The 22,296-nt window shown below is 35.8% G+C and overlaps 1 protein-coding gene across 3 annotated transcripts in view; it reads left to right on the forward strand.

The window, feature by feature from the left end:
- The first annotated feature begins 345 nt into the window (after positions 1–345).
- Positions 346–22,296, forward strand: part of LOC132104384 (uncharacterized protein KIAA1522 homolog) — a 35,430-nt gene continuing 13,479 nt past the window's right edge. For 2 of the 3 annotated variants that reach the window (XM_059509817.1, XM_059509818.1), the window contains exons 1-2: positions 346–558; positions 2,017–2,312. In XM_059509817.1, the coding sequence (XP_059365800.1) occupies positions 2,075–2,312 (238 nt within the window). In that variant the 5' untranslated portion in view covers positions 346–558; positions 2,017–2,074. Of the gene's footprint in view, positions 559–2,016; positions 2,313–13,969; positions 14,223–22,296 lie in introns of those variants that run through there. The other variant, XM_059509819.1, reaches the window with a different exon arrangement.

A 22,296-nucleotide genomic window follows, 5' to 3' on the forward strand; every position in this document is an offset into this window, starting at 1 on the left:
GCTCAAAATAAATGTGTTGCATATGCAGCGTTTGTCTGTTTTTCATGTTGAAAACAATGATCAGCCCTTTGGCATCATGTCAGTTCTTCGAAAACCAAAGCCAGCAACCTTTATAGGGAACAGGCTGGTGTCTCTCCACCACCTCTGATTAGGATGAGATAGTAAGTTAACAAAAACCAACGAGTGGGCAGGGAAGAGAATCAGGAGGAGTGGATGTCTAAGGGCGATAAGTAAAGGTGGAGAGGAGTGAAACGATGTGTACAATGTGGTGAGAGCTAGAGAGAGAGAGAGAGAGAGAGGGAGGAGGAGAGAGGAGAGAGTCGGGGAGGGAGGGACAAGCCAGCTTGTTACTTTGAAATAGTTGGGTGGAATACACGTGTGAACTGCAGTTCCTCTCTGCACTGCTCTGAATGGTGAACTGGAGACAGGACAAGAGGGGGAGGACTGACCAGCATGGAGCTCCACTCACCCAAAAAGAGCTGAATAAACAGTACAACACAGCACTGCAGCAAAGACAAGAGCCACACTGTGAAACACAGACAAAAGGACGCAAGAAAGGTACCCTCTTGTGTTTTTATGTGCTTGTGTGTGTAGCCAAATAAAATGTGTTTGGGTTTTTGTGTGACGACTGTTTTGAGTTGCACATTGTAGTTGTGTAAGGGTGTGTGTGGGGTGTGTGAGTGTGTGTTGCTACATCCAGAGAGGTTGCTGTCGAATTACAGTACTGAGGTGTCCAAAAGATTGAGAAAGAGATTGAGAAATTGAGAGAGAAATACAGAATACGTGCAGTTCTTGGCAGTGAGTTGGATATAGTGGAGATTACTTTTGCATATTTTCTCAGAGGGAGAGGAACTGCACTGCCTGCTTTTGCATGAGGTAGCATGTCCTCCACCCCTACTCCCCATACACTCTTTTACTTTTGTTTTGTCTCTTATACCTTCAGTTTTCTCACCATAAGATTAGAAGGCTTGGCGAAAATAAAATATTTTCAGGTATAGACGCTACATTTGAGTGTGAACTCTGAAACGGGACTTGCAAGTACCTGATACAAAACACACGTCAGGCATCTTTGGAGAGGGAGTAATTGTAACTTTGCTCGGATTTCCCTGTTTCTATGGGTACTAAGAGAGAACTGAAATAGACACAGTAGCTGAAGTGACTGCTGACTTCTGGACATTTCTTGTATTACACAGAAGTGTAGCGTAATGGTAATGAAAACGTTGAAAATGTTGTGGGTTCGGTTTCAATTTGTGCCTTCAGCTACAGGTTGGACTAGAACAAGTGTACTGCAATTTGATTTTGATAACTCAACTAATTACTTAAAAGATGGTGACTGGGATTCTGCCTAGTATAGGGCATTTTCCTGGATCAACATACTGGAAAAACATTTTTGGAACAGATTTTGGGTTAGGAGAACAGATTAAACATGAACTGAACATTATTAAAAATCTGTCTTTGTTAGATTTTATAGGTAGGTAATAGTTAGGATTTAAAAACAAGGTTTTTTATTTGTTAGAAAAAAAATATTTTAAAACTGCTGTGCTGCTTATTGATATTTGGAAGAACATTCAGTCACCACATCAAAATCATGTGGTGCAAACAACATTCAAAAACAGCATAAAACAGGATATTATATCACCTTCTTGACTGTCTTTCAAGGTCAATAAGTCTTTTAAAATATCAAATGATTTGAAATAATTGTATGACAAAGTTCAGGTTGTAAAATGTCATGTAGTGCAAACATCCCACAACTGATATTTATTAATTAGTAGTTCATAATACCTTTTTTTTTTGGTTTGTAAAGTTTTTCAAAACTACAGTATATAAAACCAACATGAATATAAAGAGCACATATCTAAGAACATGGCACATAAGTTTTAAGCTATGTTTTTTTTTTTTAAATATCTTTGACACTCTATCTTTGACTATATGTCATTGAGCCACATAGAACTTCCCCAGTATTTCTTTAAGGAATGTAAATGTTAATGTTTCTCTCTTCTCTCTCTTGATGTTAAGGCAGGTGTTTCGAGTGGAATACAAGAGCAGTCAGAGATCAGTGGTCATTGGTCTCAGGATGTCCAGGAGCAGCTCTGCAGGGGATCTGGTGCCCAAAGACATTACTGAGATCTTAGCCCTGCAGCAGGCCAGTAAGAAGAAACAGGGTTCATCCTTGGGCCGGGCTTTCAGCTGGTTGAAGGGCAGCAAACGCAAGAGGAGTCTCAGTAATGGGCATAGCAGGTCAGGAGGTCCATGTGGACGTTCTGGAGAGAGCACTACAGCCAAACAGATTCATGCCAGTGGTGACTCAAAAGGTAAGCGAAAACTCCTTGCTTGCTTCAGTACTTATAAATGCAGTGTATTTATAACCTGTTGGAATGCAAATAAGCGGGTTTGTTTTTGAAGATTTGGATTAGTTGATGCTAATCAAAGATGCATGATTTTGACCTTTAAACAGGGAAAATATATCTTTATATGAATGATCAATATATTAAATGATTTAACAATAATATATTGTTTTAATATATGACAATATACTGAATGATACATAAGGAATTAGCACCTTCATATATTGAAAAATATGTGACAATATATTGTATATGTGACAAAATATGTCTGCCCTATATTAATTTTTTTTTTTTTCAAAACACATGAAATAACACTTAGGCTAATTTTAAGATGTACTCCCCTTTAAAGGTCAGAAGCAAAGCATGTTGGGAACTAGAAATCTGCTGTAACTCAATCTGTGACTGTTTGTATACATCTGTGTACATTCACGTTTAGATGGGAACATGTATGTGCAATATATGTGCACAATAAAGGATTAAACTTTATAAAATGTCCATGTAATGCTATTTTTGTCTTCATCTCTAAAAAAAATTGTTATGCAACAATATATAGCCATACATGGTCAAATGCATATATGTATATACTGAAAAGTATGGTAAAAATATTAGCACTAGTTTCCCGTGTATGGAAATGTATTATGCAATATATATGGTTTGCAGTATATTCCTATAAGGTTTTTTTTTTTTTGTACTGTAAAGTGATACCATGGATGAAAAGTTTTCAAAATACCATTTAGCCATGTTCTCTGGTGCCAGTCTGTCCAAACCTGGAACATGGAATTTCATGTTCAACTTTTCTAGCAACACCCAGAACTTTAGGAACACCCTAGCAACAACTCAAAATCTAGCACCACTCTAACAACCACCTACTCTTAATGAAAAACCTTGCAACCACTTAGAAACACTCTAGCAACCAGATCTTTGAGGAAACAACCTATAGCAACACCATAGCCACTATCCAAAAGGAGGTAGAAACACCCTATAATCAACACACAAAACCCACCCACAACCACAATAACTCCCTATCAACTGTCTTAGAAATAAAGTTAGAGAGAGATGTACTGTAACTGGACTCTGCATGAAGGCCTCCAGCAGGAGGACTGAGGATCTCTGCCATATGGCTTCTGCTCATAAGTCCCTATGTGGAAGATTGTAAGAACAATATTGGACACTACATTCCGCTTTATATCCCCAGCGTTTCTACTAAGTGGTCTTGGGAAAGTATTGCAAAGCCAGTCCCTGAGGTCCTCTTAAGACACTGACATTTTAAAACCTGCTGAACCACTTTTATGTATAGAGGTCCAACCATAAGAGCAGAAGAGTATGTAAAAAATACTCAGATTCTGGATTTTTCTCTTCCTGCCCCCACAAGTCTCACACTCCCTCTGTTACTCTGAAAAAGCATGTAAACTTTGAGTTGCCAAGAGTCTGCGAGTTAACAGACACGTGGGACTTTAGCTGGACATACACCGAGAATAACATGACATACAGAGTCTTCTAGTCTCATATTCTCTCTTTAGACTCCATGTTTGTAGCATGTCTGGTCTTTATGAGAGGGAGACAAAGTCAACGTGTGGAAAGGGCTGAGAGATGAGACGCATGGTGTTTTATTGAAAGATGACAGATTTGTTTCTAAAATGCTTTGTAAAATTACATCCTTTTCCTTGCCTCAAAATCTCTCTCTCGTTTTTTATCTGTTTTCAGTCTCCAATCCCCAAAAAGTACATTTAATTTTAATGAATGTGCAGTTGTAGTGTACTTCGTATCTTAAAAGTATTTTTTTTAAATGTAATCATTGTTTTAATATTGTGTCATGCTTTAAAGAAGTCACTAAAACACATAATTATTTATTATTACATTTAAAGGAGCTATGTGGAGGTTTTTACTTAAAAAAAACCTTTAAGATAAAGTTTTCATTTGTACATGTATGAGCCAACCATGATGTAAATAAAAGAAGGACACCTCGAATGTCCACCACGGTTGCCTCTATCAGCATGTAGGCTCAATTGTGTGTGGAGGAGTCGGGCCCGAATTGGCGCGAAAATTCACAAAATGTGACGTCATGCGCGTTCTCATCTACTTGGGCTTACAACCGTACGGCACACCAGCCATTATAGTAAGCAGCGGCAATAGTGTTTTCAAATGGACTCTGCGGATGGAAAGAAGCGACCAGCCTCCAGCACAATTCAGACACCCACGGACACTCCTCGTAAGTAAAAAAAAAAAAAGAGCGCGCGCACTGAGAACGAGCATGAGACTGGCTGCAGTTCCTCTAACGGCCACTGGTGTCAGTAACGGTTAGAAATTTCAGAACCTACGCAATGCTCCTTTAAATTAATACATGTTAAATGTACTAAATTACACCTTCATCATTGCATGTCTTATTACAAATATAAAAATACACAAAATACAAGTTTCAATAGAACTTATATTAAAGTATGTTTTAGTTACCATGCTAGTTAGTACTTTCAACAGTAAACTTTATTCACATTTCAGAGAAAACAGAGTAAAATTACATATAAATGTGTACTTAAGTCCTACATAAGTGACTCAAAAAACACTCTGACAAGTGCAAAACAAACAAACAAACAGAAAAACTCAAAAAACACTCTATAAAGTTTGACTGATTCATTTTATATTAATTTAATCTATAATACATTTTAATTTAATTGCAATTAAAATACATTTAAGTGTCCAAAACCATTACATTCAGTTCGCATTTAAGTGTATTATTGTAAAGTGTTTAATTGCAATATTAAAAGTTACATCTTTTACAGAGGATGGTGTGAGTTGTGCTTCTCTGTGCTTGGTTGATAGCACACACTGCTTAGCAGTTTCTAGGGTGTTGTGTGTAGATGCTATAGGGCATTGCTAGATGGTTACATGAAGGATCAAGGCCCATGAGACTCTATGATATTCCCGTCTATATACAACTCGGGTTCTTCTTCAATCCAAGTCTTTAGGATTTGGGACACGCTGCTTCTTGTGGGCCCTTCCATAAACAAATCAGGTTGGCTGTCCTAATTCAGGACATTTCTGGGCTTCACGGCTCAGTAGTGCAGCATTAACTCCTCGCGTCACCAGTCTGACTGAACTCAGCCTCTGTCTACCCCCCACCCTCCAGTCAGAGGGCTCTATCAGGTCCGGAAGCTTTTTGAGGGGTGAGATCACCGTGCATGGGATTCCCTCTAATGCAAAACATAGACACAGTAAACATTGATCCTTTATCACTCGAGTGAAAGTGGGGAAAACACAGAGCTTTGTCTCAATTTATCCAAAGTAAAAGCTGTGGGTGTTTGGCCCTGTGGACATGTAAACTCTCTTAAAAAATAAATGTATTATAATTTACATTTATATTAAATACAATTAGCTAAACATAAGAGTGCTTTTTTGACCCATTTAAAAGGATAGTCCATCCATAAATTGATATTTTGTTATCATTTAACAAAGTTTCTTTATTGTGTTGAGAAAAGAGGTTATTTTAAAGAATGTTGGTAACCAAACAGTTGGTGGTAGCCATTGTATAGAAAAAGTCAATGACTACTGTTAGCTTACCAACATTCTCCAACATATAATTTTGTGCTCAGTGGAATGAAGAAATTCATACAGGTTTACTTTTTTTTTTTTGTTGAGAATTTTCATTTTTGGGTGAACTATCGGTTTAAGTAGGACTTTTACGTACATAAAGTACGTTTACTTTATGTTCTATTAGCTTTTAAAGCACAATATTATATCATTTAATCTGTATTATTTTTATAATTTTTTATAATATTTATATATTTTTATAATATTTTAAAGGCTGAAAGTCTGGGTCTTTGACAAATGCAAAACAAACAAAAAAAATCTATAGATTAATGACATTTTAAAAGTAGCAAAAATAGGTAATAAAAGTATGGTTAAACACTTAATGTGACCTTCATAATGTATCAAATCTTTTTTTTTTTTACTTTTAATTAAAATCAATACATAATAGTTCCTGTAGTTGTAAAAAAAAAAAAAAAAAAAAAAATTTGGGATTCTTATCACAAGCATAGTGGAAATAAGAAAAAAGTGAAGACAGCGGCAGATTTTGCTTAACTGGTCATTCTTATTGTGGAGGCCAGACATCTGTTAACGATGATCTCGAATGCCAACACAGAATGATGACTTGTGGTCAAACAGAGGACGGTTGGATGAAACGTGAGCTTCCTGTAATAGATCTGAAAAAAAGAACACTTGAATGTTTAATGGCATTTGGAAACACAAAAGAATAGAGTGACAAAAGACAGTAATTTAATGTTCTGAACGCTTCCCTGCCCAGAGAACAATTAAAGAGCACAAGAGGTCAGAATGGAAAACTGTGATAGACATTAGGGTTAAAACGGTCTTTCAGAGTAGAGGCATATGATGACAGGTTTAAAAAGAAGAAGTATATTTTGTGTTGCTGAGAAGATTGTGAAGATAAGCAGGCCTTTACAAAATATACAGCCACCGAATTCCACAGTAAATTTTGCAGATTTCCACAGAATTGGAACACCAGTCATTCAAGTTCAACAGATGCATGATCATTTAATGAATATATTTGCTCATCAAAAAGTTTTTTGCAGTACTTGATTTTGATTGGTAAGTTTTAGCATTTTGAAATCAAATATTTGTATTTAATGACCACTAAATTAACTCTCGATTCTGGCTGACATACATTACATTTACATTACAGTTGAAAATCACTTTGCCTTATTGTTTCCAAACCAGTAACAACATCTTTGTACGGTTTGTAAGTTGTGTTTTGACTCACAAAATCGTTTTAGTGCACTGCAATGCTGAATATATTATTAAATATTATTGTACTCTGAGGTGTAATTTCCATGGTCCTTGTCATGGCCGCATTACTAACTCAGGTGTACATTAATAATCAGTTAGTTTGGAGTCAATTATTGCTATCAAAAAAAAAAAGAGTCTAGTATTATTAGCCGCATTCAACACATTTTATAGTTCTCAATTTTTTTCTCGTAGAAAATGTGGGGAAAGGTGTGTATACCCACATTTACATGACTTTACATTACACAAACACACACACACACACACACACACACACACACACACACACACACACACACACACATTGTGGTTTTCATTATGTAACTCACAGTAATGAATACACCTGTTGACATGTTTGTTTCACTGTTTACTCCAACAAAAAACATGCCCTCTCTCCTCTCTTCCAGCCTGTGCATGAACACAACCAGGCAACTCTCTGACAGCTTATGAACAGCCTCTCACTATGGTCTTCATTTACATAAGAAAGCATTAAGTCTTTATTTTATTACCAGAAACCTGTCAGGGAGACTACGGCACACTTCTCCCACACTTCGTTTAAAGTCAAAGTGGGATAAATCAGAGTCACTTATCCCTTTGCAGTAAGATAAAGCTTCAATACTTTTCTTACTACAGAACCTTTTACACGGACTGTTTAATGTCTCCTGTGGCCATGATGTTAGTGTGGTGAAACAAGGACACTCAGACAGCAGTAATAGATAAAATTGCAGTTTAGAGCTCCAGAGAGAATGTACAGGAATAAGGAGAGTCTAAAAGAAGCTGCCAAGGTCACGAACAAGTTCTCCGACCTCAGTCTGGGTCATGACGGTTACACCCAATTGTCCGGCAAACACACACAAGGTCAACAAGGGGTGCTGACACACCCACACCCTGCTGCTTTGAAACCAGATAACAGTGTGGGGACATTTCCTTTTGTCATGGCAGCCAGCACATGACCTCTTGACCTTCTTATCTCTTCATTTACATCTATTAATACCATTGAAGGTGGAATACACCATTGTGTATGTTTGCACAGCAGTACGAATTAAAGAGATACTTCTGTAATGTGACTGGAACTTGATATTATTTTGTTGCTTTTCATATTCATCTTGATGTATATCATTAAAAAAAAATGCCCTCATGCCTTCCAAACTTGTATGACTTTGTAAACTCAATGGAATGGACAAAAGGAGATAATTTAATTGTGAATTCAATACAATGACGATACATTGTGACTTTAACACAAAAGTATCTAGAAAAAGGATTTTTTTTTCAGGGACCAAACGTTTCAGTGAACTTGATGGAAATTACAAATTAGACAGCCCTTAAAATGACCCCCTCCCTGATCTGAACTTGGGAGCTGATTGAGATGCACCCTACGACATGGTGGCACTCAAAAAATAAAATAAAAAATTCCACTAAGGGACAGTGAATAGCAGAGGAAGATGTCTCTCTTGTTTCTGTCTTTTTGTACTTGGTATTACTTCATAAACAAAAACTGCCTTTTTGCTGTTGTTGTTTGGCCATTTGGCTATTTTATGTACCCTTGATAACCACTGTCCACCTACTGTCAGAGAGTGATTTTGAATTTCCATTCAGTCTGTCTGCTGTTTTTTACACATCAAGGTATTTTCATAAAGTAATTTTATGTCAAACAGTCGTATTGGTGTGAGCGGTCCTTTACTCTGCATCGCTGTACAGTTCCATAACAAAAAAAGGAAAGTTATTTCAGTGGTAGAAAAACTTATTTTGTGAAATATTACCAAGACAACATTTTTTTTTTTGAATAATGTGCACTGAAGAGTTGTGCACCACAAAACCAAGAACATAAAGTAAACAAGATAAATTATGATTCCGATTATGATTAAACCGACTGATAGCCAAAGCTTTCATAAAAAGATGATGGAATTTGTTCATACCCTTGCGAAATTTAAAATGACAGTTAACCATGCTGGATTGCAGAAGCATTAAGGAAGTATCGACATGTCAAAAAGCTGTGCGTCATCACTCAGAGACAAACATCACACTATAGGCATGAATGAGGAAAGAATTCATTTAGCTTTTGTTATGAAGCACAACAACTTTAGCTTTCCACTGACAGCTTTCTCACACCTTGAGTTTTGCTTTGTCTCCTTCCATCTAGTTGATGCTGAGATAAAATTATACTGAGTCTCTTTTCATTTCTTATAATGGATCATGACTCATCATCTTGCCTTGACCTTGAGTCTCTTCTGCCTCCTCTAGCCTCTTCAGAACTCTGTGAGCGGCATGCTAGGAATGAAGACAGAGAACAATGAACACACAGATATACTATGAAGGTTTAGGCTGTGCTACTTCTAAGATTTGCTTTTCCTTCCTTTATAACTTGCAAATACTAATTGTCCTGAACAATTAAAAATGGAGGAAACAATGTTAAAACAATCTGAAAAGACAAACAGTTCCTTCTAAGAGAAAGTGAATTACATGTAGGCTGGCACTGAGTAAATTGGCCCTGCTGCCAAGTGTTGGCTCTGGAGGAATGCAGGTGGATGGAATTTGACTTGATGTTTGGATTAAACCCTTCATTCCAGGATAGCAATATCCCAGCAAATCCAGAACAATTGCAGATTTGTGGAAGAGAAAACTGTTAACTTAAAGAAAATGTTCTCAGTATGGTTTTATTTTTTGGAGCCGCTTTGTGCTCTTAAGAATAGTGAGAACACCAGGTTTGAGTTACTGGTCAGTAGTCTAATAATGCATGAGAGGTGTGTTCATCTTCAGCCACTAGAGGGCAATGTGGAACAAAACGCTTATTTCCCTCCACAGTATTGACGTGCTAGCCTGGTTAAAACCAGACCCTTTTCAGTTGAAACTGAGTTAGAGAGAATTGAAATTCGCCGGAAGTAGTCTGGGTTTTCCCAGGCTATTGACGTGCTGTTTCAAGATCATGTTTTTAAAAGTTATATACATACAGTTTTCATTACTTTTAGCAAATTTGCAGTTAATTTTTCATGTGGTGTGACAAAAATAAATAAATAAATTCCTATTAATGTGTTTTCATGCATAATTTCACTTCAGGACATATCCAATCAAATTATATTTATTATTAAACAAACAGAACATAATTCCACATTTTACAATGTGTCTGTGTGATTTACTTGTCCGAGATGGTAAGTTATTATTGAAGAGTGAAAGCAAAACGCTTTACTTGCATTTCAATGCATTTTGATGGCTGTTGATTAATTTTACCAGTGAGGTATAAGAAGCCATGCTAACTAAAAGGACCAATACTAATTGGCCTATCTCAGCATTAAGATACATATGAATAATAACTGTTGTCCAGGATTTGAAAATATTCCAGTCTTCTGCTAGAAAATATATTACCTGAACAATAACAAAATGTTATTAGATGGGTGCTATGTGGTGATATACACAGTGGCTGGTGGATCAGTATTTTGTTTGTTACTATGGTGGAGGAATTTTATAACTATGGTTGGTGGCAACAAGGGGAAGCTATGTGGTTCAGAAAATTAGAAAAGGAAACTGAATTTTTTTTTAGGGCTGCCTGCATGTTGAATATTATGATGATGATTGAACTTAAAAAAAAAAAAAAAACATGGTTTAGCATGATATTTATTTTGAAAAATACTAAATAATTAAAAAATAGAACATTACTTTTAAACTCAAAGATTAGGTTTAAATTTAAGATTAACTGATGATTTAAATGATTAAATCAAATAGATGCAAATAGTTAATGATAATCTATGACATGATTTTTTCGAGTGCAGAAACCTTACCCATTTCTCACTGGTTTCATTTATGCATAACTGACATTTGCATCATATTAAGTTTATCAGTTAAAATGTTTATCTTAAAACTTTTATATTCAATTCAAATACATAAATCCTATATATATATATTCATCATGTGTTATTTTGGCTTAGTACACTGATCTTTATATATTTACATTTTACATTTACATTTATGCATTTAGCAGATGCTTCTATCCAAAGCAACTTACAGTGCATTCAGGCTATATATTTTATTACCAGTATGTTATAGATCTTTATAGATGAAATTATACATGTTATAGTATGCATTTTAATACAGTGTCATTTCTGTCATACTTGATGTTTTGACAAAGTTCTATAAATAATGAAATTCAGTATGTAAAATAACATTTCAAAAAAAATTGAGAAAAGCAAGTTTTTAGCTGCGAGAAAGTTTCTTACAAAAAACTGAAGTGTGACATTAAAACATCTGACACACTTTTTTTTCACTTCTGCAGTGATGAATGAAGCAGGTGGCAGCTAGGAAGCCAGTAATATCACTACACCTTCAGGGCATTATATTCCTGTCAGGTGAAATTCCTCACTTCACATCACAAGTCTCTAAAATAGTGTAGCGTGTCCCAGAGCACAGGTTCAGGAGAGGAAGAATCAACAGAATTCAGATGAGCTGAATCTCATGAGAAGAACGGTGGTGTGAGTCTAATGCAGAGCCTAATAAGGCCAGCATTAATTTATATGACATTATTATCCATTAATCTTTGATGATGCCCTCTGAAAGCTTCTTGCGGTATTCAGACTACTTCTAGTGTCTGTAGGTTGATATATGATGTACTTGTCTTAGTCAAACCTGATATTAAACCTAAGGCTGATCTTTGTCAAACATGAGAGTGATGTTGAATGTTTTGTCCTTCTGTAATGATAGTAGTTTAAGAACTGGTCTTTTTAGTGGAGAATGATAACCTGCACTAGTCGACTTGCTTCATTGTGTTTGTGAATAACAAATGATGTAATATGGATAATGTTTCAGAAGAGGAGTGTTTCAAGAGAGGATCAGTTTGACATGAAATGCATAAGCCATGAATCTGGCTGATTGAAATGGTCGTCACAGGTTTTGTTACAATACTGTACTGTTGCATGACTCATAAAGTGTTTCCCCTGCCAAGTTACAAGAGGATAACGTAATTCCCAGGAATCCATTATCTTTGGGTCTGCTTATGCCGGGGCCTCCTGTGTCTTCTGTCTGTTTTAGATTAACAATGATTTGAATACTTTCAGTATTTATAAAGCCTGGACTCTTGATTACAGCAAGAGGAGGCCCAACTTGTACCTGGAAAAGGTCAAAAACATTCCTAAAATCTCCAGTGGGCATTCCTTTTCTTCCAGATCATTACGTAGTGTATAAATTAACATTCTAAAGCCCTGTAGGCTTAGTTTCAGTTACAGCTGTGTCACACACAAATATTAAATATTTAGCATTTAAACATAGAGGGCTACATCATAAAATATATATATAATTTTGAAACACTGTCTTAAAGCCACCAAATCCATATTTATATACTGTAAATTCATCATCTCCCAGCAGTGTTATTTTGGCATCGTATTGTGATTATATTGTTATTAATATTTTTCTTTATTTTTAATACTCTCTGTTTTTATTTTAAGGTTAAAGTTTTAGTAGCTTAGTTGTGTTTTTGCTTTTATCATTATTAGTATTTTTTCAAATATATTTTTTATACATTTTCATTTCATTTTTAGATTTAGTTATTTTAGTACATCAAGTAAAGCTAAATGAAAAGAAATGGTGCCTTCACAACTAACTGAATAAATAAAAAATATATTTGATTATATTCAGTTAAAGTTTTATTTATGTATTTAACTATAATAAGCCTGACTCAAATTCTTTATATATATATATATATATATATATACATTACAGACCAAAAGTTTGGAGTTTTCTTTATTTTCATGACAATAAAAATTGTAGAGTCACAGCTGGGGGAGAGAAACTTGGAAACACAAAAAGAGTGAGACACAAGAGGACTGCACCAGAAATAGGATAAAGAAAGAGATGCTGGTGGAAAAAAGAATAGTGGGTAAAATATGCAGGGTTCTTGCTATATCCGTGGTTGAGATGGGATGAGGTTTGAGGCTTGCACTGTGCAGCAGTTGAATAAGCAGTTGAAGTTGTTTTTGTCTGGTGTAGACTTGAATTACATGCCTACAGCAGTAATATATCAAGAGATATCATCTATGTTTCCACATATGTGGAATATAAGATGTAAAAAGTCATGACTATTATCCCGGTCAAGTTTTTACACACACAATAAAAACTAAATGTTTTAAATATATAAACAAAATTTATTTCATTTTTTATAGAGAATTTTACGTGTATTTTAGGAGAAATACGATATGTTGACAGTTAAGCACGTTCTCTCCAAACTGTCAGTACATCAGTGAAATAAAAAAGAAATTCATATAACATAGTAATAATAAAATAATAAAATAAAATAAAATAATTAAAAAAAAAAAATTTTGCATTTTGCATTTTGTCTTTAGGCTAAGGCTACTGAGGGCATGTTCCTAATAAATAAGCTTAATTTTGCAGTATTTCTTTGGACAAATCTTAACAGCTTTTATAAAATTCACCCAACTATGGTTTAGGAAAACATTTTCATTGGGATTCAGTAGATAAAGGCAAAGGGGGAAAAAAGCAGGCATCCGTGCAAACAGAGGTATGAACTGCCCTAAAGGGAGATCTATAAAGCATAAAAAGTGGGAAACAATACAGTATATATTCAAATATGTGAATCCTGATAGTTAAACTGCATCCATTACACAAGTGTGAGTGCTTTAATGTGTGTTTGTGTGTGTATGAGTGGCTGAAGCAAGCACGTATCCCTCCTTCCTCACATTTCAAGTGGCTGGAGTGAGCTGTGACTGATCATCTCTGAGAGCGGTGCGGTCTGAACAACAGAGGCGAGGCGATGAGGGAGGGTCTTACACATACACACACACACACACACACACAGCAGAGAGCGGGACATCTCTGTCCCTGCTGCAGCAGCTGGAGTGCTGAACGGGAACAGGAGTATACAGGCATTGGGAGGAGGAAGAGAGAGAGAGAGCGGTGAAGCAAGGGTCCATATGTGACAGTCCGGTGGATTTGAGGAGTCTAGAGCCTTTGGGCTTGAGATCAATGCAATGGGGAACTCCAACAGCAAGAAGAAAACCCAGGCTAACATTACCAGCAGTCACCGCACTAACAAAGTAAAGTCCCTCTGGCACTTTAGACATGTGGATAAATATAAAACAGGTAGGAAAAGATGGAAATGCTGCACTTTGCAATTCATAAAGTGTTTTGTATTGCCAAGCTTAGATACTCAGAATAAGTTGTCTGGCCGTGCTTTACTTCTTTAGATTTAGATTGATAAGTGTGCTGATTTGAGATTGGGTGTTAATTGATTTAAAATGTGATATGGACAAAAAGTACTGTGATGGTATCATGTTATCAGATGATAATAGCATGGTACTTTGAGATATACCATAGTGCTGAATAAAATACATGGTACTTAAAAGTATTTCATAGTCTTCATTTTGAATCAGGGTTATTATCATTAACTAAAACTGAAACCAAAACCATGCTGCATTACTTGAAATCATGTCAAAGACTATGACAGTATGTGAGACAGTGGCTGAAATGATCAGAGATGTAATAAAAAATAATAATAAAAATAAAAATCTGTCATTTCTAATGTCCAACAGTTCATGGTATAGTACCATCATACTTTTGATGGATTTCTGTTAATGTGGGAATCCGGAATCCTGAGAGACTTTGTGCTTTTTTTTCAGTATGGGGGGGCAAGAGATCTAGGTGTCCCCTCCTGTGTTCCAGGGAGTTGTTTCAATGGCTGGGAAAGTTTGGGAGTGTGATTGAATGGAATATGCTGTATACACATGAAAAAAATCTATCATTTACGGCTTGTTATCCTCAAATTCCCTGCAATTGCGGTTCTGTTATTAAACGTGCAGACTTTCTGTTTTGTGCAACCTCTCATTTTCCATTGCGCACTACAGAGGAGGTCTTTGACTAAATGTTTGGTATTAATGTGCATCTGTATCTGCAAGCTTCTGTGACTTCAGGCTTTGAATGTTTGTGTTGCTTTGAGACAGTCAGTTCTCTGTCATTTAAAAGCACAGGGGAATGTCAGTGCTGAGACACTGGACAGAAAATGTTTATGTTTAATATTTTTTTTTTTTTTTGATAATTTTAATGATAATAAAGACAACAAGTACAATAAAAAAATATTGTGCATTATGGGAATGAACAAGAAGAATAACAATCATTTAACATATCATTTTAAATTCAGTTTAGATTGCAATTTTTTCCAGTGGTAATTGGGGGAAAATAGGAAGTTAATCCTACACTGAAATTGGTTTAATATATATATAGGCCAATATGTTTGACATTCAATTTACATCAAATCAAAAGTTTTGATGTCAAACTGATGTCTTTTCAACATCAATTGCCCACGGGGGGCATAGTGGATAGATTTTGTACAGGTATAGTCTGTTCTTTCATTAAAAATAAGGGTCATTCTGTAAATACTCGATCTCCTTTACTGACTAGTTCATCAGTGTCCAAGGTATTTTTCAATCCAAGTGAGAAAGTAGTCAGATTCAAGGGTATAGATGTTTTGTTTTTTTGTTTTGTTTTTGAATTCATTCAGACTGAGCTCAATCAGCAGTGTTTTTCCCAAAAGCTTCATTAGCGAAATCTGGTCACAAATACCATTGTTACCAACATAATTCAGTCATTCAGTATTTCCCAAAACCATAGTTTAAATGAACATTCACAAGCAGAATTGGAAGCTTACATGGAGCATACACACTCTCGACCTGTGGTTGGAAGCATAGTTTCTTGTTAGCATGGCATGAAATTAATTGATCATGCTCTTGGGCCCAAAAAGCAACCTGACATGCAGCATATTCTGTATCATTCGTTCCATTTAAATATCCATTTTAATCTACATATGTTAGTGTGTCAACAGTTTTCGAAGAGTTAATGTGTAAGTTATTAATGTGTAAGGGAACCCCATAAGATGTAAGAAGCGACATGGTTTAAATGACAGAGGTGTGGCCATGTTACTATGGATTGGGGAAACAATCATGGTTAGTGGGATAGTTTCTCCAGCAACACATCATACTGTGGTAGTTAATCAGCAAATTGCAAAGGTGTTTACATTAAGGCTTTTCAGTATGATGAAGCAATAAATATAAAACAAATTTTGGGGTGCATTTATTGGTACTTATTATAATAAGTAAAACTGACTAACATTAATGAATGCAACAAAGCAAATTTAGCCATGAAACTCGACTTGTGTTCGACAGTTTAATATTCCCAACCAATGGGATTAACATACTCAGTACTGTTTACATATATACACATGCTGTGCATGTTCTCATCTTAGCCCACCACCTCCCCAGCACCACCTGCCTAGATCTGCTACGGGGGGATCTTCCTTTCTGTAGCAGCAGCAGCATGTTTCCTTTTAATTTTCTTTTAGCAGAACTCTGCAGCAGCAGTAGCAACAGTGTAGCAGCAGATTTAGTTTGCCAAGACCAAACCTACGCACATTCTATTTACATTAATAAAGATTTTGCAATCTATCCCGAGAGTTGTCATGACCGAAATGGCTAAATGTAAAGCATATGTTTATCAAAAGACAAAATCGATGAAACTGTGTAAAAATGAGCACTGACTGTGGAGCAAAGGTTTGAACGCTATGCTGTATTGAGCGACTGTTGACTCTTCCTTGGATTGTCTTCATGCATAGCTTTACTCATTCATTGAGTGTTTGTTCAGAAGAGCTGAATCTGAATGCATTCCAGCATACCAGTCTCTCTCCTCACGCGTGACTGGGCAGAATACACAACAGAGGGGTCGGCCCCTGTGGCAGCAGTGCTGCATACGTGTGTCCAACGATCTATAGCAGTTTAAATATTTACAGCAAAATAAGTGTTCTTTTAGCTGAGCTCCACCTTGTGTGCAGGAAACTATTCAACCAAAGATGCTCAAGGTCCTTGAGACATAAGTGATGTTAGAGATTGAAAGATGGACATTGGATAAAGGAGAATGTGTTCTCCTCACCTCATCAGTGCCTGAGCTGCAGGAATCATGCACTGGAGAATCATGGCTCACGGTATGTTAGATCTCTCTTCAGGGTCACGTGAATGATGATTAACACTGGACATAACTCTGACAGATCGCTCATCCCAGTGAACAAGGCTGCAGTTCAAGTGACATTGGGGGAGGGTCAGCAGACTGCTGCAGGAAGCAGGAACTGACAAGAAAGGCTGAGCTATAGACCTTTCTTGTGATAATGCACCTGTCATTGCTGCTATGGTGGAACATGTTTCTCTGAGATTTTTCAGGCATCTTAGAGAAGATAACACACATTGCATTACTTTGCTCAACAAATATTTATGTATCTATGGTGAATGTTCAACTAGAGTCAATGTATCATTGTATCATATACATCCAGCAGTGAATCTTTTCAGAACATTCTGCATAGGTTCACTCAAAAAACATACAAATTCATACAATGCAGTATATTTTCTTTAGATGTTCTTTAGATGTTCTTTTAGACGGCTTATTACCACTTAATTTCACCATAAACAAAAGCTAAATTTATGAAAGCTAAATTATGAAAGTAGAATTTTTTCTTCTTTCTTGAGATAAAACTAAAACATTTTGTTAATCAGTTTAATTTAGTATTAATAAAGACTTCTGTAGTCATTAAATGTTTACTGTGATATCTTTTTTTAAAAAGATGCATCATATTTTCATCATAATTAAAGTCCATACAAAACCCAGAATAATTTCATCAGTCAGTAAAGCCAGTCAGTATGTGTTCTGCATATCAGTACTCTGGTGTCAAGCGAAAATACTATTTAAACACTTTTGAGGAGTGTCATTTGCTTTTAGACAAACTTAACAAAACAGGTTTAAAACTTGAAACCATGATTTTCGATTAGACCAATATATAAAAACACTTTAAATAAATAAATGACATATGCCACTCATAGGTTAAAATGAACACTGAAATGACAGACTTCACTTTTAATATGCATGACATCTATGTGCTTTTTATGCAGATGAGGGTGAGAAAACATTGTTGTGAGACTTTGTGTCCTTGTTTATGATCAAATGTCACAATGTCCCTTTCACATCAGAAAATATCTTCTGAACAATACAAAAAAAGCTGACCTTCAGGAACCTCTAGAGAGGGAAGAAAGCAGAAGTACAGCTGAAGAAGAAAGGAAGAGTGGGTGTGCTTTTGTTTGGGAAATCCTCTTACTCTGGCAGTGCTGTAAGCCTGTTATTCAGCAGAAACTCTGTGTGTGGTCCAAACTAAATGCTCATCAGGTCCCAGTGTGGGATTTTCTGAAGACAACCTCATTTTTAATTTCATTTTAGCAGAAATAACTTGCGATGCTTACACAATAGTCATAAGATTTTGTGTGACTGTCTTTATTTCCTGAAACCTACAATTGAATTTATAGCAGCAGTGGATAGTAACAATTTAAATCAAAGCTAAAAGTTCAAAACAAAACATGAACATGAGTATAAACATACATATTTAGAGAAAAAGGTTCTATAACTTAAAGTTAAACGTAAAGATAATTATGCTTGATATTTAACAGCTTTCATATGTGATTTTCAAAAAGTTAATTTGGCTCTCTGGGATCACTGCTAAATTACATTTAGTGAGTATTTCTCATAGGCATTACACAGCAAAATAAAACAATCCACATTAAGTGCTGCTTGACCTCTATCTCCCAGTTACATTTGAACTAGATCAGACAAAATATAACAAAATATTGAAAATTGCTAATGTATTAAAACTTACAAACAGCATAACAAAGCAGCCCATTCGTTAAAATATCTTGACTACTTTACTGAATCACAATAAAGGGATAAGTCACACAAAATGAAAAGTCTGTCATAATTGAGTCTCTAACAAGTTGTTCTAAACCTGTATGAGTTTCTTTCTACTGTTGAGCACAAAACAAGGTATTCTGAAGAATGTTAGTAACCAAACTGTTGTTGATAGCCATTTACTTCTATAGTATTTTATTATTTTCCCCCAGAAGTCAATGATTGTTTCAAATGCTGTTCTTTTTAAATTATTTTAAATTGCAACAATATTTAATAATATTTAATTTTTACGGTGTTGATTGTTTGTTGTGAACTTGTGATTTTCCTTCGGTCTCACATTTTTCCATCTCTGTGATCAGTCATCCTGTTTTGGACCTTTTTATGTTCTGCAAGGTTAACCTGGACATGGACTTTGTACTATGGTATTTTTTTTTGGTGGGGGGGGGGGGTAGATTTGAGTAATCCCAGCAGATTTGCACTATTTGATTCTAGAGTACACCCCAATGAATCCCCCTACAACAGTGACCTCAGGATTGGATTTGTTCTCAGACTGGCAAGGGTTCCTCAGTTCCCTTTATTATTTGGAGATGCAACTGAAAGAACCCGCCAAATGTTGTTTCAAGAATCCCTGCCAATGTCAATCTGTTTTCTGAACTCAGACAGTTGTTTCATGTCATTCAGAAATGTGTTTTAACTGGAGTTTTGTTTTTTTTGCCCTCATCTAGAAGGTACAGTAGCGCTAGGCGAAATAGAAAAGGGCCCAATGTAAAGCCATTGTGACTGAATATAATAGTGCCTGGTTCATTCATTTCCTCCATAATAGATAAATTGATTTAACATTTTACAGGCAAGGAGACAACACTAAAGCCATCTTGTACACTTTTCAACCAACAAATATCGTACAAATATGGGAGCTGGGATAAAATTAAGTTCTAAAATGTGCATATAAAGGGACATTCTGCAGAACACAAAAATATATTCAGAGAGATATTTTACCTGTTTTTGCCCAGTTAATGAAAGTCAGTGGAGTCCAAAACACTGGCCCCCAATTAAATGCACAGTAATAGGAGTGTTGTAATAGCCTAAGATTGTGACCCAACTTCATCTTTGTCAAACACTGATTTGAGTCCACAAATTGTGATGAATCACAGTTTTTCACTTGATGCGACGACACTGTCTTCAGCCTTGAGAGTGCTTTGATGCTAGTTCTGTTAATGAAGTAGGTCATTGTGCTGAAGTTGTGCTGAATTAGCATTCATTCTGTGTAAGAAAGCACACTTGCATTTACTATAATGCACTGCTGCTTTATCCTAACAGACTGAGGGCAGACTCTGTGCTATTTTTCTTCCTCTGTGCAGCATTAAGATTTGAATGACATTTTATTAAATATTCACATATTCTGCAGACAAACTATAATTAAGCAGGCACATCACCAGGCTTGAAACTGCAAAGTTCTGCAATGAATTCTCAAGGCCATAGATTGCAGCTTGTATTGACTGGATAGTGTTTCAGTGATAGCAGTACAGTCGCTTCTGTATATGTGTCTGAGGAGAGCATGTGTTACAGTGAGACTGCAGTAAAGTACATGTGATGCGTTTATCCTAATGCATGCTAAGATAAAGTCATTAAAGCAGTATGGTAGATTTCTGCAGCCTATAAATTCAGAAGCCTCTCTTGTCCAAGCAGCATTAGTTAAAACTACGTTTACTGCATTTTGCACAGACCTTTCTGGATGGCTGTCTCCTCCGCTCAAAGTAATTATAGTAACTAACTAGGGTTAGGGTTGAATTCAGCTAACAGTCATCTGATGGTTCACCCAAAAATGAAGTTTCTGTCATGCTCATGTTGTTTCAAATCTGTTTGATTTCTTTCCTCCGTGGAACACAAAAGATGTATTTTGTATTTTGAAGAGGTTTTTTGCTGTTAATTTCCATACAGTGAAATTATGTGTTGTGACCATTACAACAGGCCAGCTTTGCATTAAGCAGCTAACAAACTCTACAAAAACCTTTTTATTTTGTGTTCTGATAAAGAGAGAATGTCATACAGGTTTGGAAAACAACAACATGATGAATATGATAACAATTTTTGGTGAACTATCCCAAACTCGTTGCATAGTGGAATTTATTTATTTTTTATGATTTTTTTTGTATTTGCTGTTTAACAACAAACACAGATTTGGCATTTAACTCTCTGTACTTACGTAACAACAGGTATTGTCTGTTTTCAGAAAACTTCTGTCTGTTCTGTATCTGAATCACACCATGTCCATTAGCATAGACAGAACTGCTCTTTGTGTTATTAGCTTGTTAAAGTAACACACACACACACACACACACACACATACACACACCAATAAGAGAGCTGTTTTTGATTTGTAACTGCTCTTAAATCAAATTCTGCTTAATAAAAAAATTAACAGCTCTGTATAGACTCAAGTTTATGTAATGTCACTGAGTCACAAGACTGAAGTTAGTTCAGAGCATACAGTATATACCATATGACAGACTCCAGATACTCTATACTTACTTCCTAATTTCACTAATGAAGTCAATATGTAACTAAGACCCTTTTAATGTGATTTAGTGTGCATGCTGAATTGTGATGATCTTCAACTTCAGTTCACTAAAATGCTGCTGATGATGTTCTTCTTCGGTTGTCAAAGTCAGCCGTATTTATGTCACAGCAGTAATCCAGGTGGCATCTTTGCCTGTCATTCTGTCTAACAAATTAGACAGCTCAAGACATGAGCAACTCACTTACAGCTTCTGCTTCTTGTGGCAAATTTAGCTTGGTAGCCCATGACAGGGAAAACTGGATTGACTGTGTAAGTTGATTACAAGCCACCATTGCCATTGTTTGCAGTCATTTCTTAAAATCAATAGTGAAAGTGTCTTTATGTGGTCGTATTGAACAGGGTGTGCCTTGTTTTAGGAAAGGATGATAACTGACAAATGGAATGCTGATAACATTTTCACAGTGTATTTAGTGAGGTAATATAGCACACATCCCCCATTATCAATCTCACATTAGAATAATACCAAAGAAATGTCCAAACTTATCAACTAGCTGGAAGCAGATACATAGTATTTTCCATTTCCTGACAGTTTTCCATTGTCCTATAACTTAAAAAAGGATATTACTCAAATTGCTGTCAAATTTAATTGCCAAATGTTTAGATGGAGTTTCATTCGATGGAACTTAACAATAATGCAGTTTGATGTGCATTGATGCAACTAGTTAGTAGTGATGATTGGACCTTAATATTAAGTGTTACCAAACAACCAAATTTCTGTAGCTGAAAATCATTCATTGTTAGGTCATGTTAATTCACAGTTCATTAACTAATGTTAACAAGCACAGCTTCTGAGTTTAATAATGCATTGGTAAATCAGATTAATAAATTCTGTAGAAGTATTGTTCATTCTTAGTTCACTAAAGTAGTTAA

This window comes from Carassius carassius, chromosome 25 (genome assembly GCF_963082965.1).
Source record: "Carassius carassius chromosome 25, fCarCar2.1, whole genome shotgun sequence".
Taxonomy (NCBI): domain Eukaryota; kingdom Metazoa; phylum Chordata; class Actinopteri; order Cypriniformes; family Cyprinidae; genus Carassius; species Carassius carassius.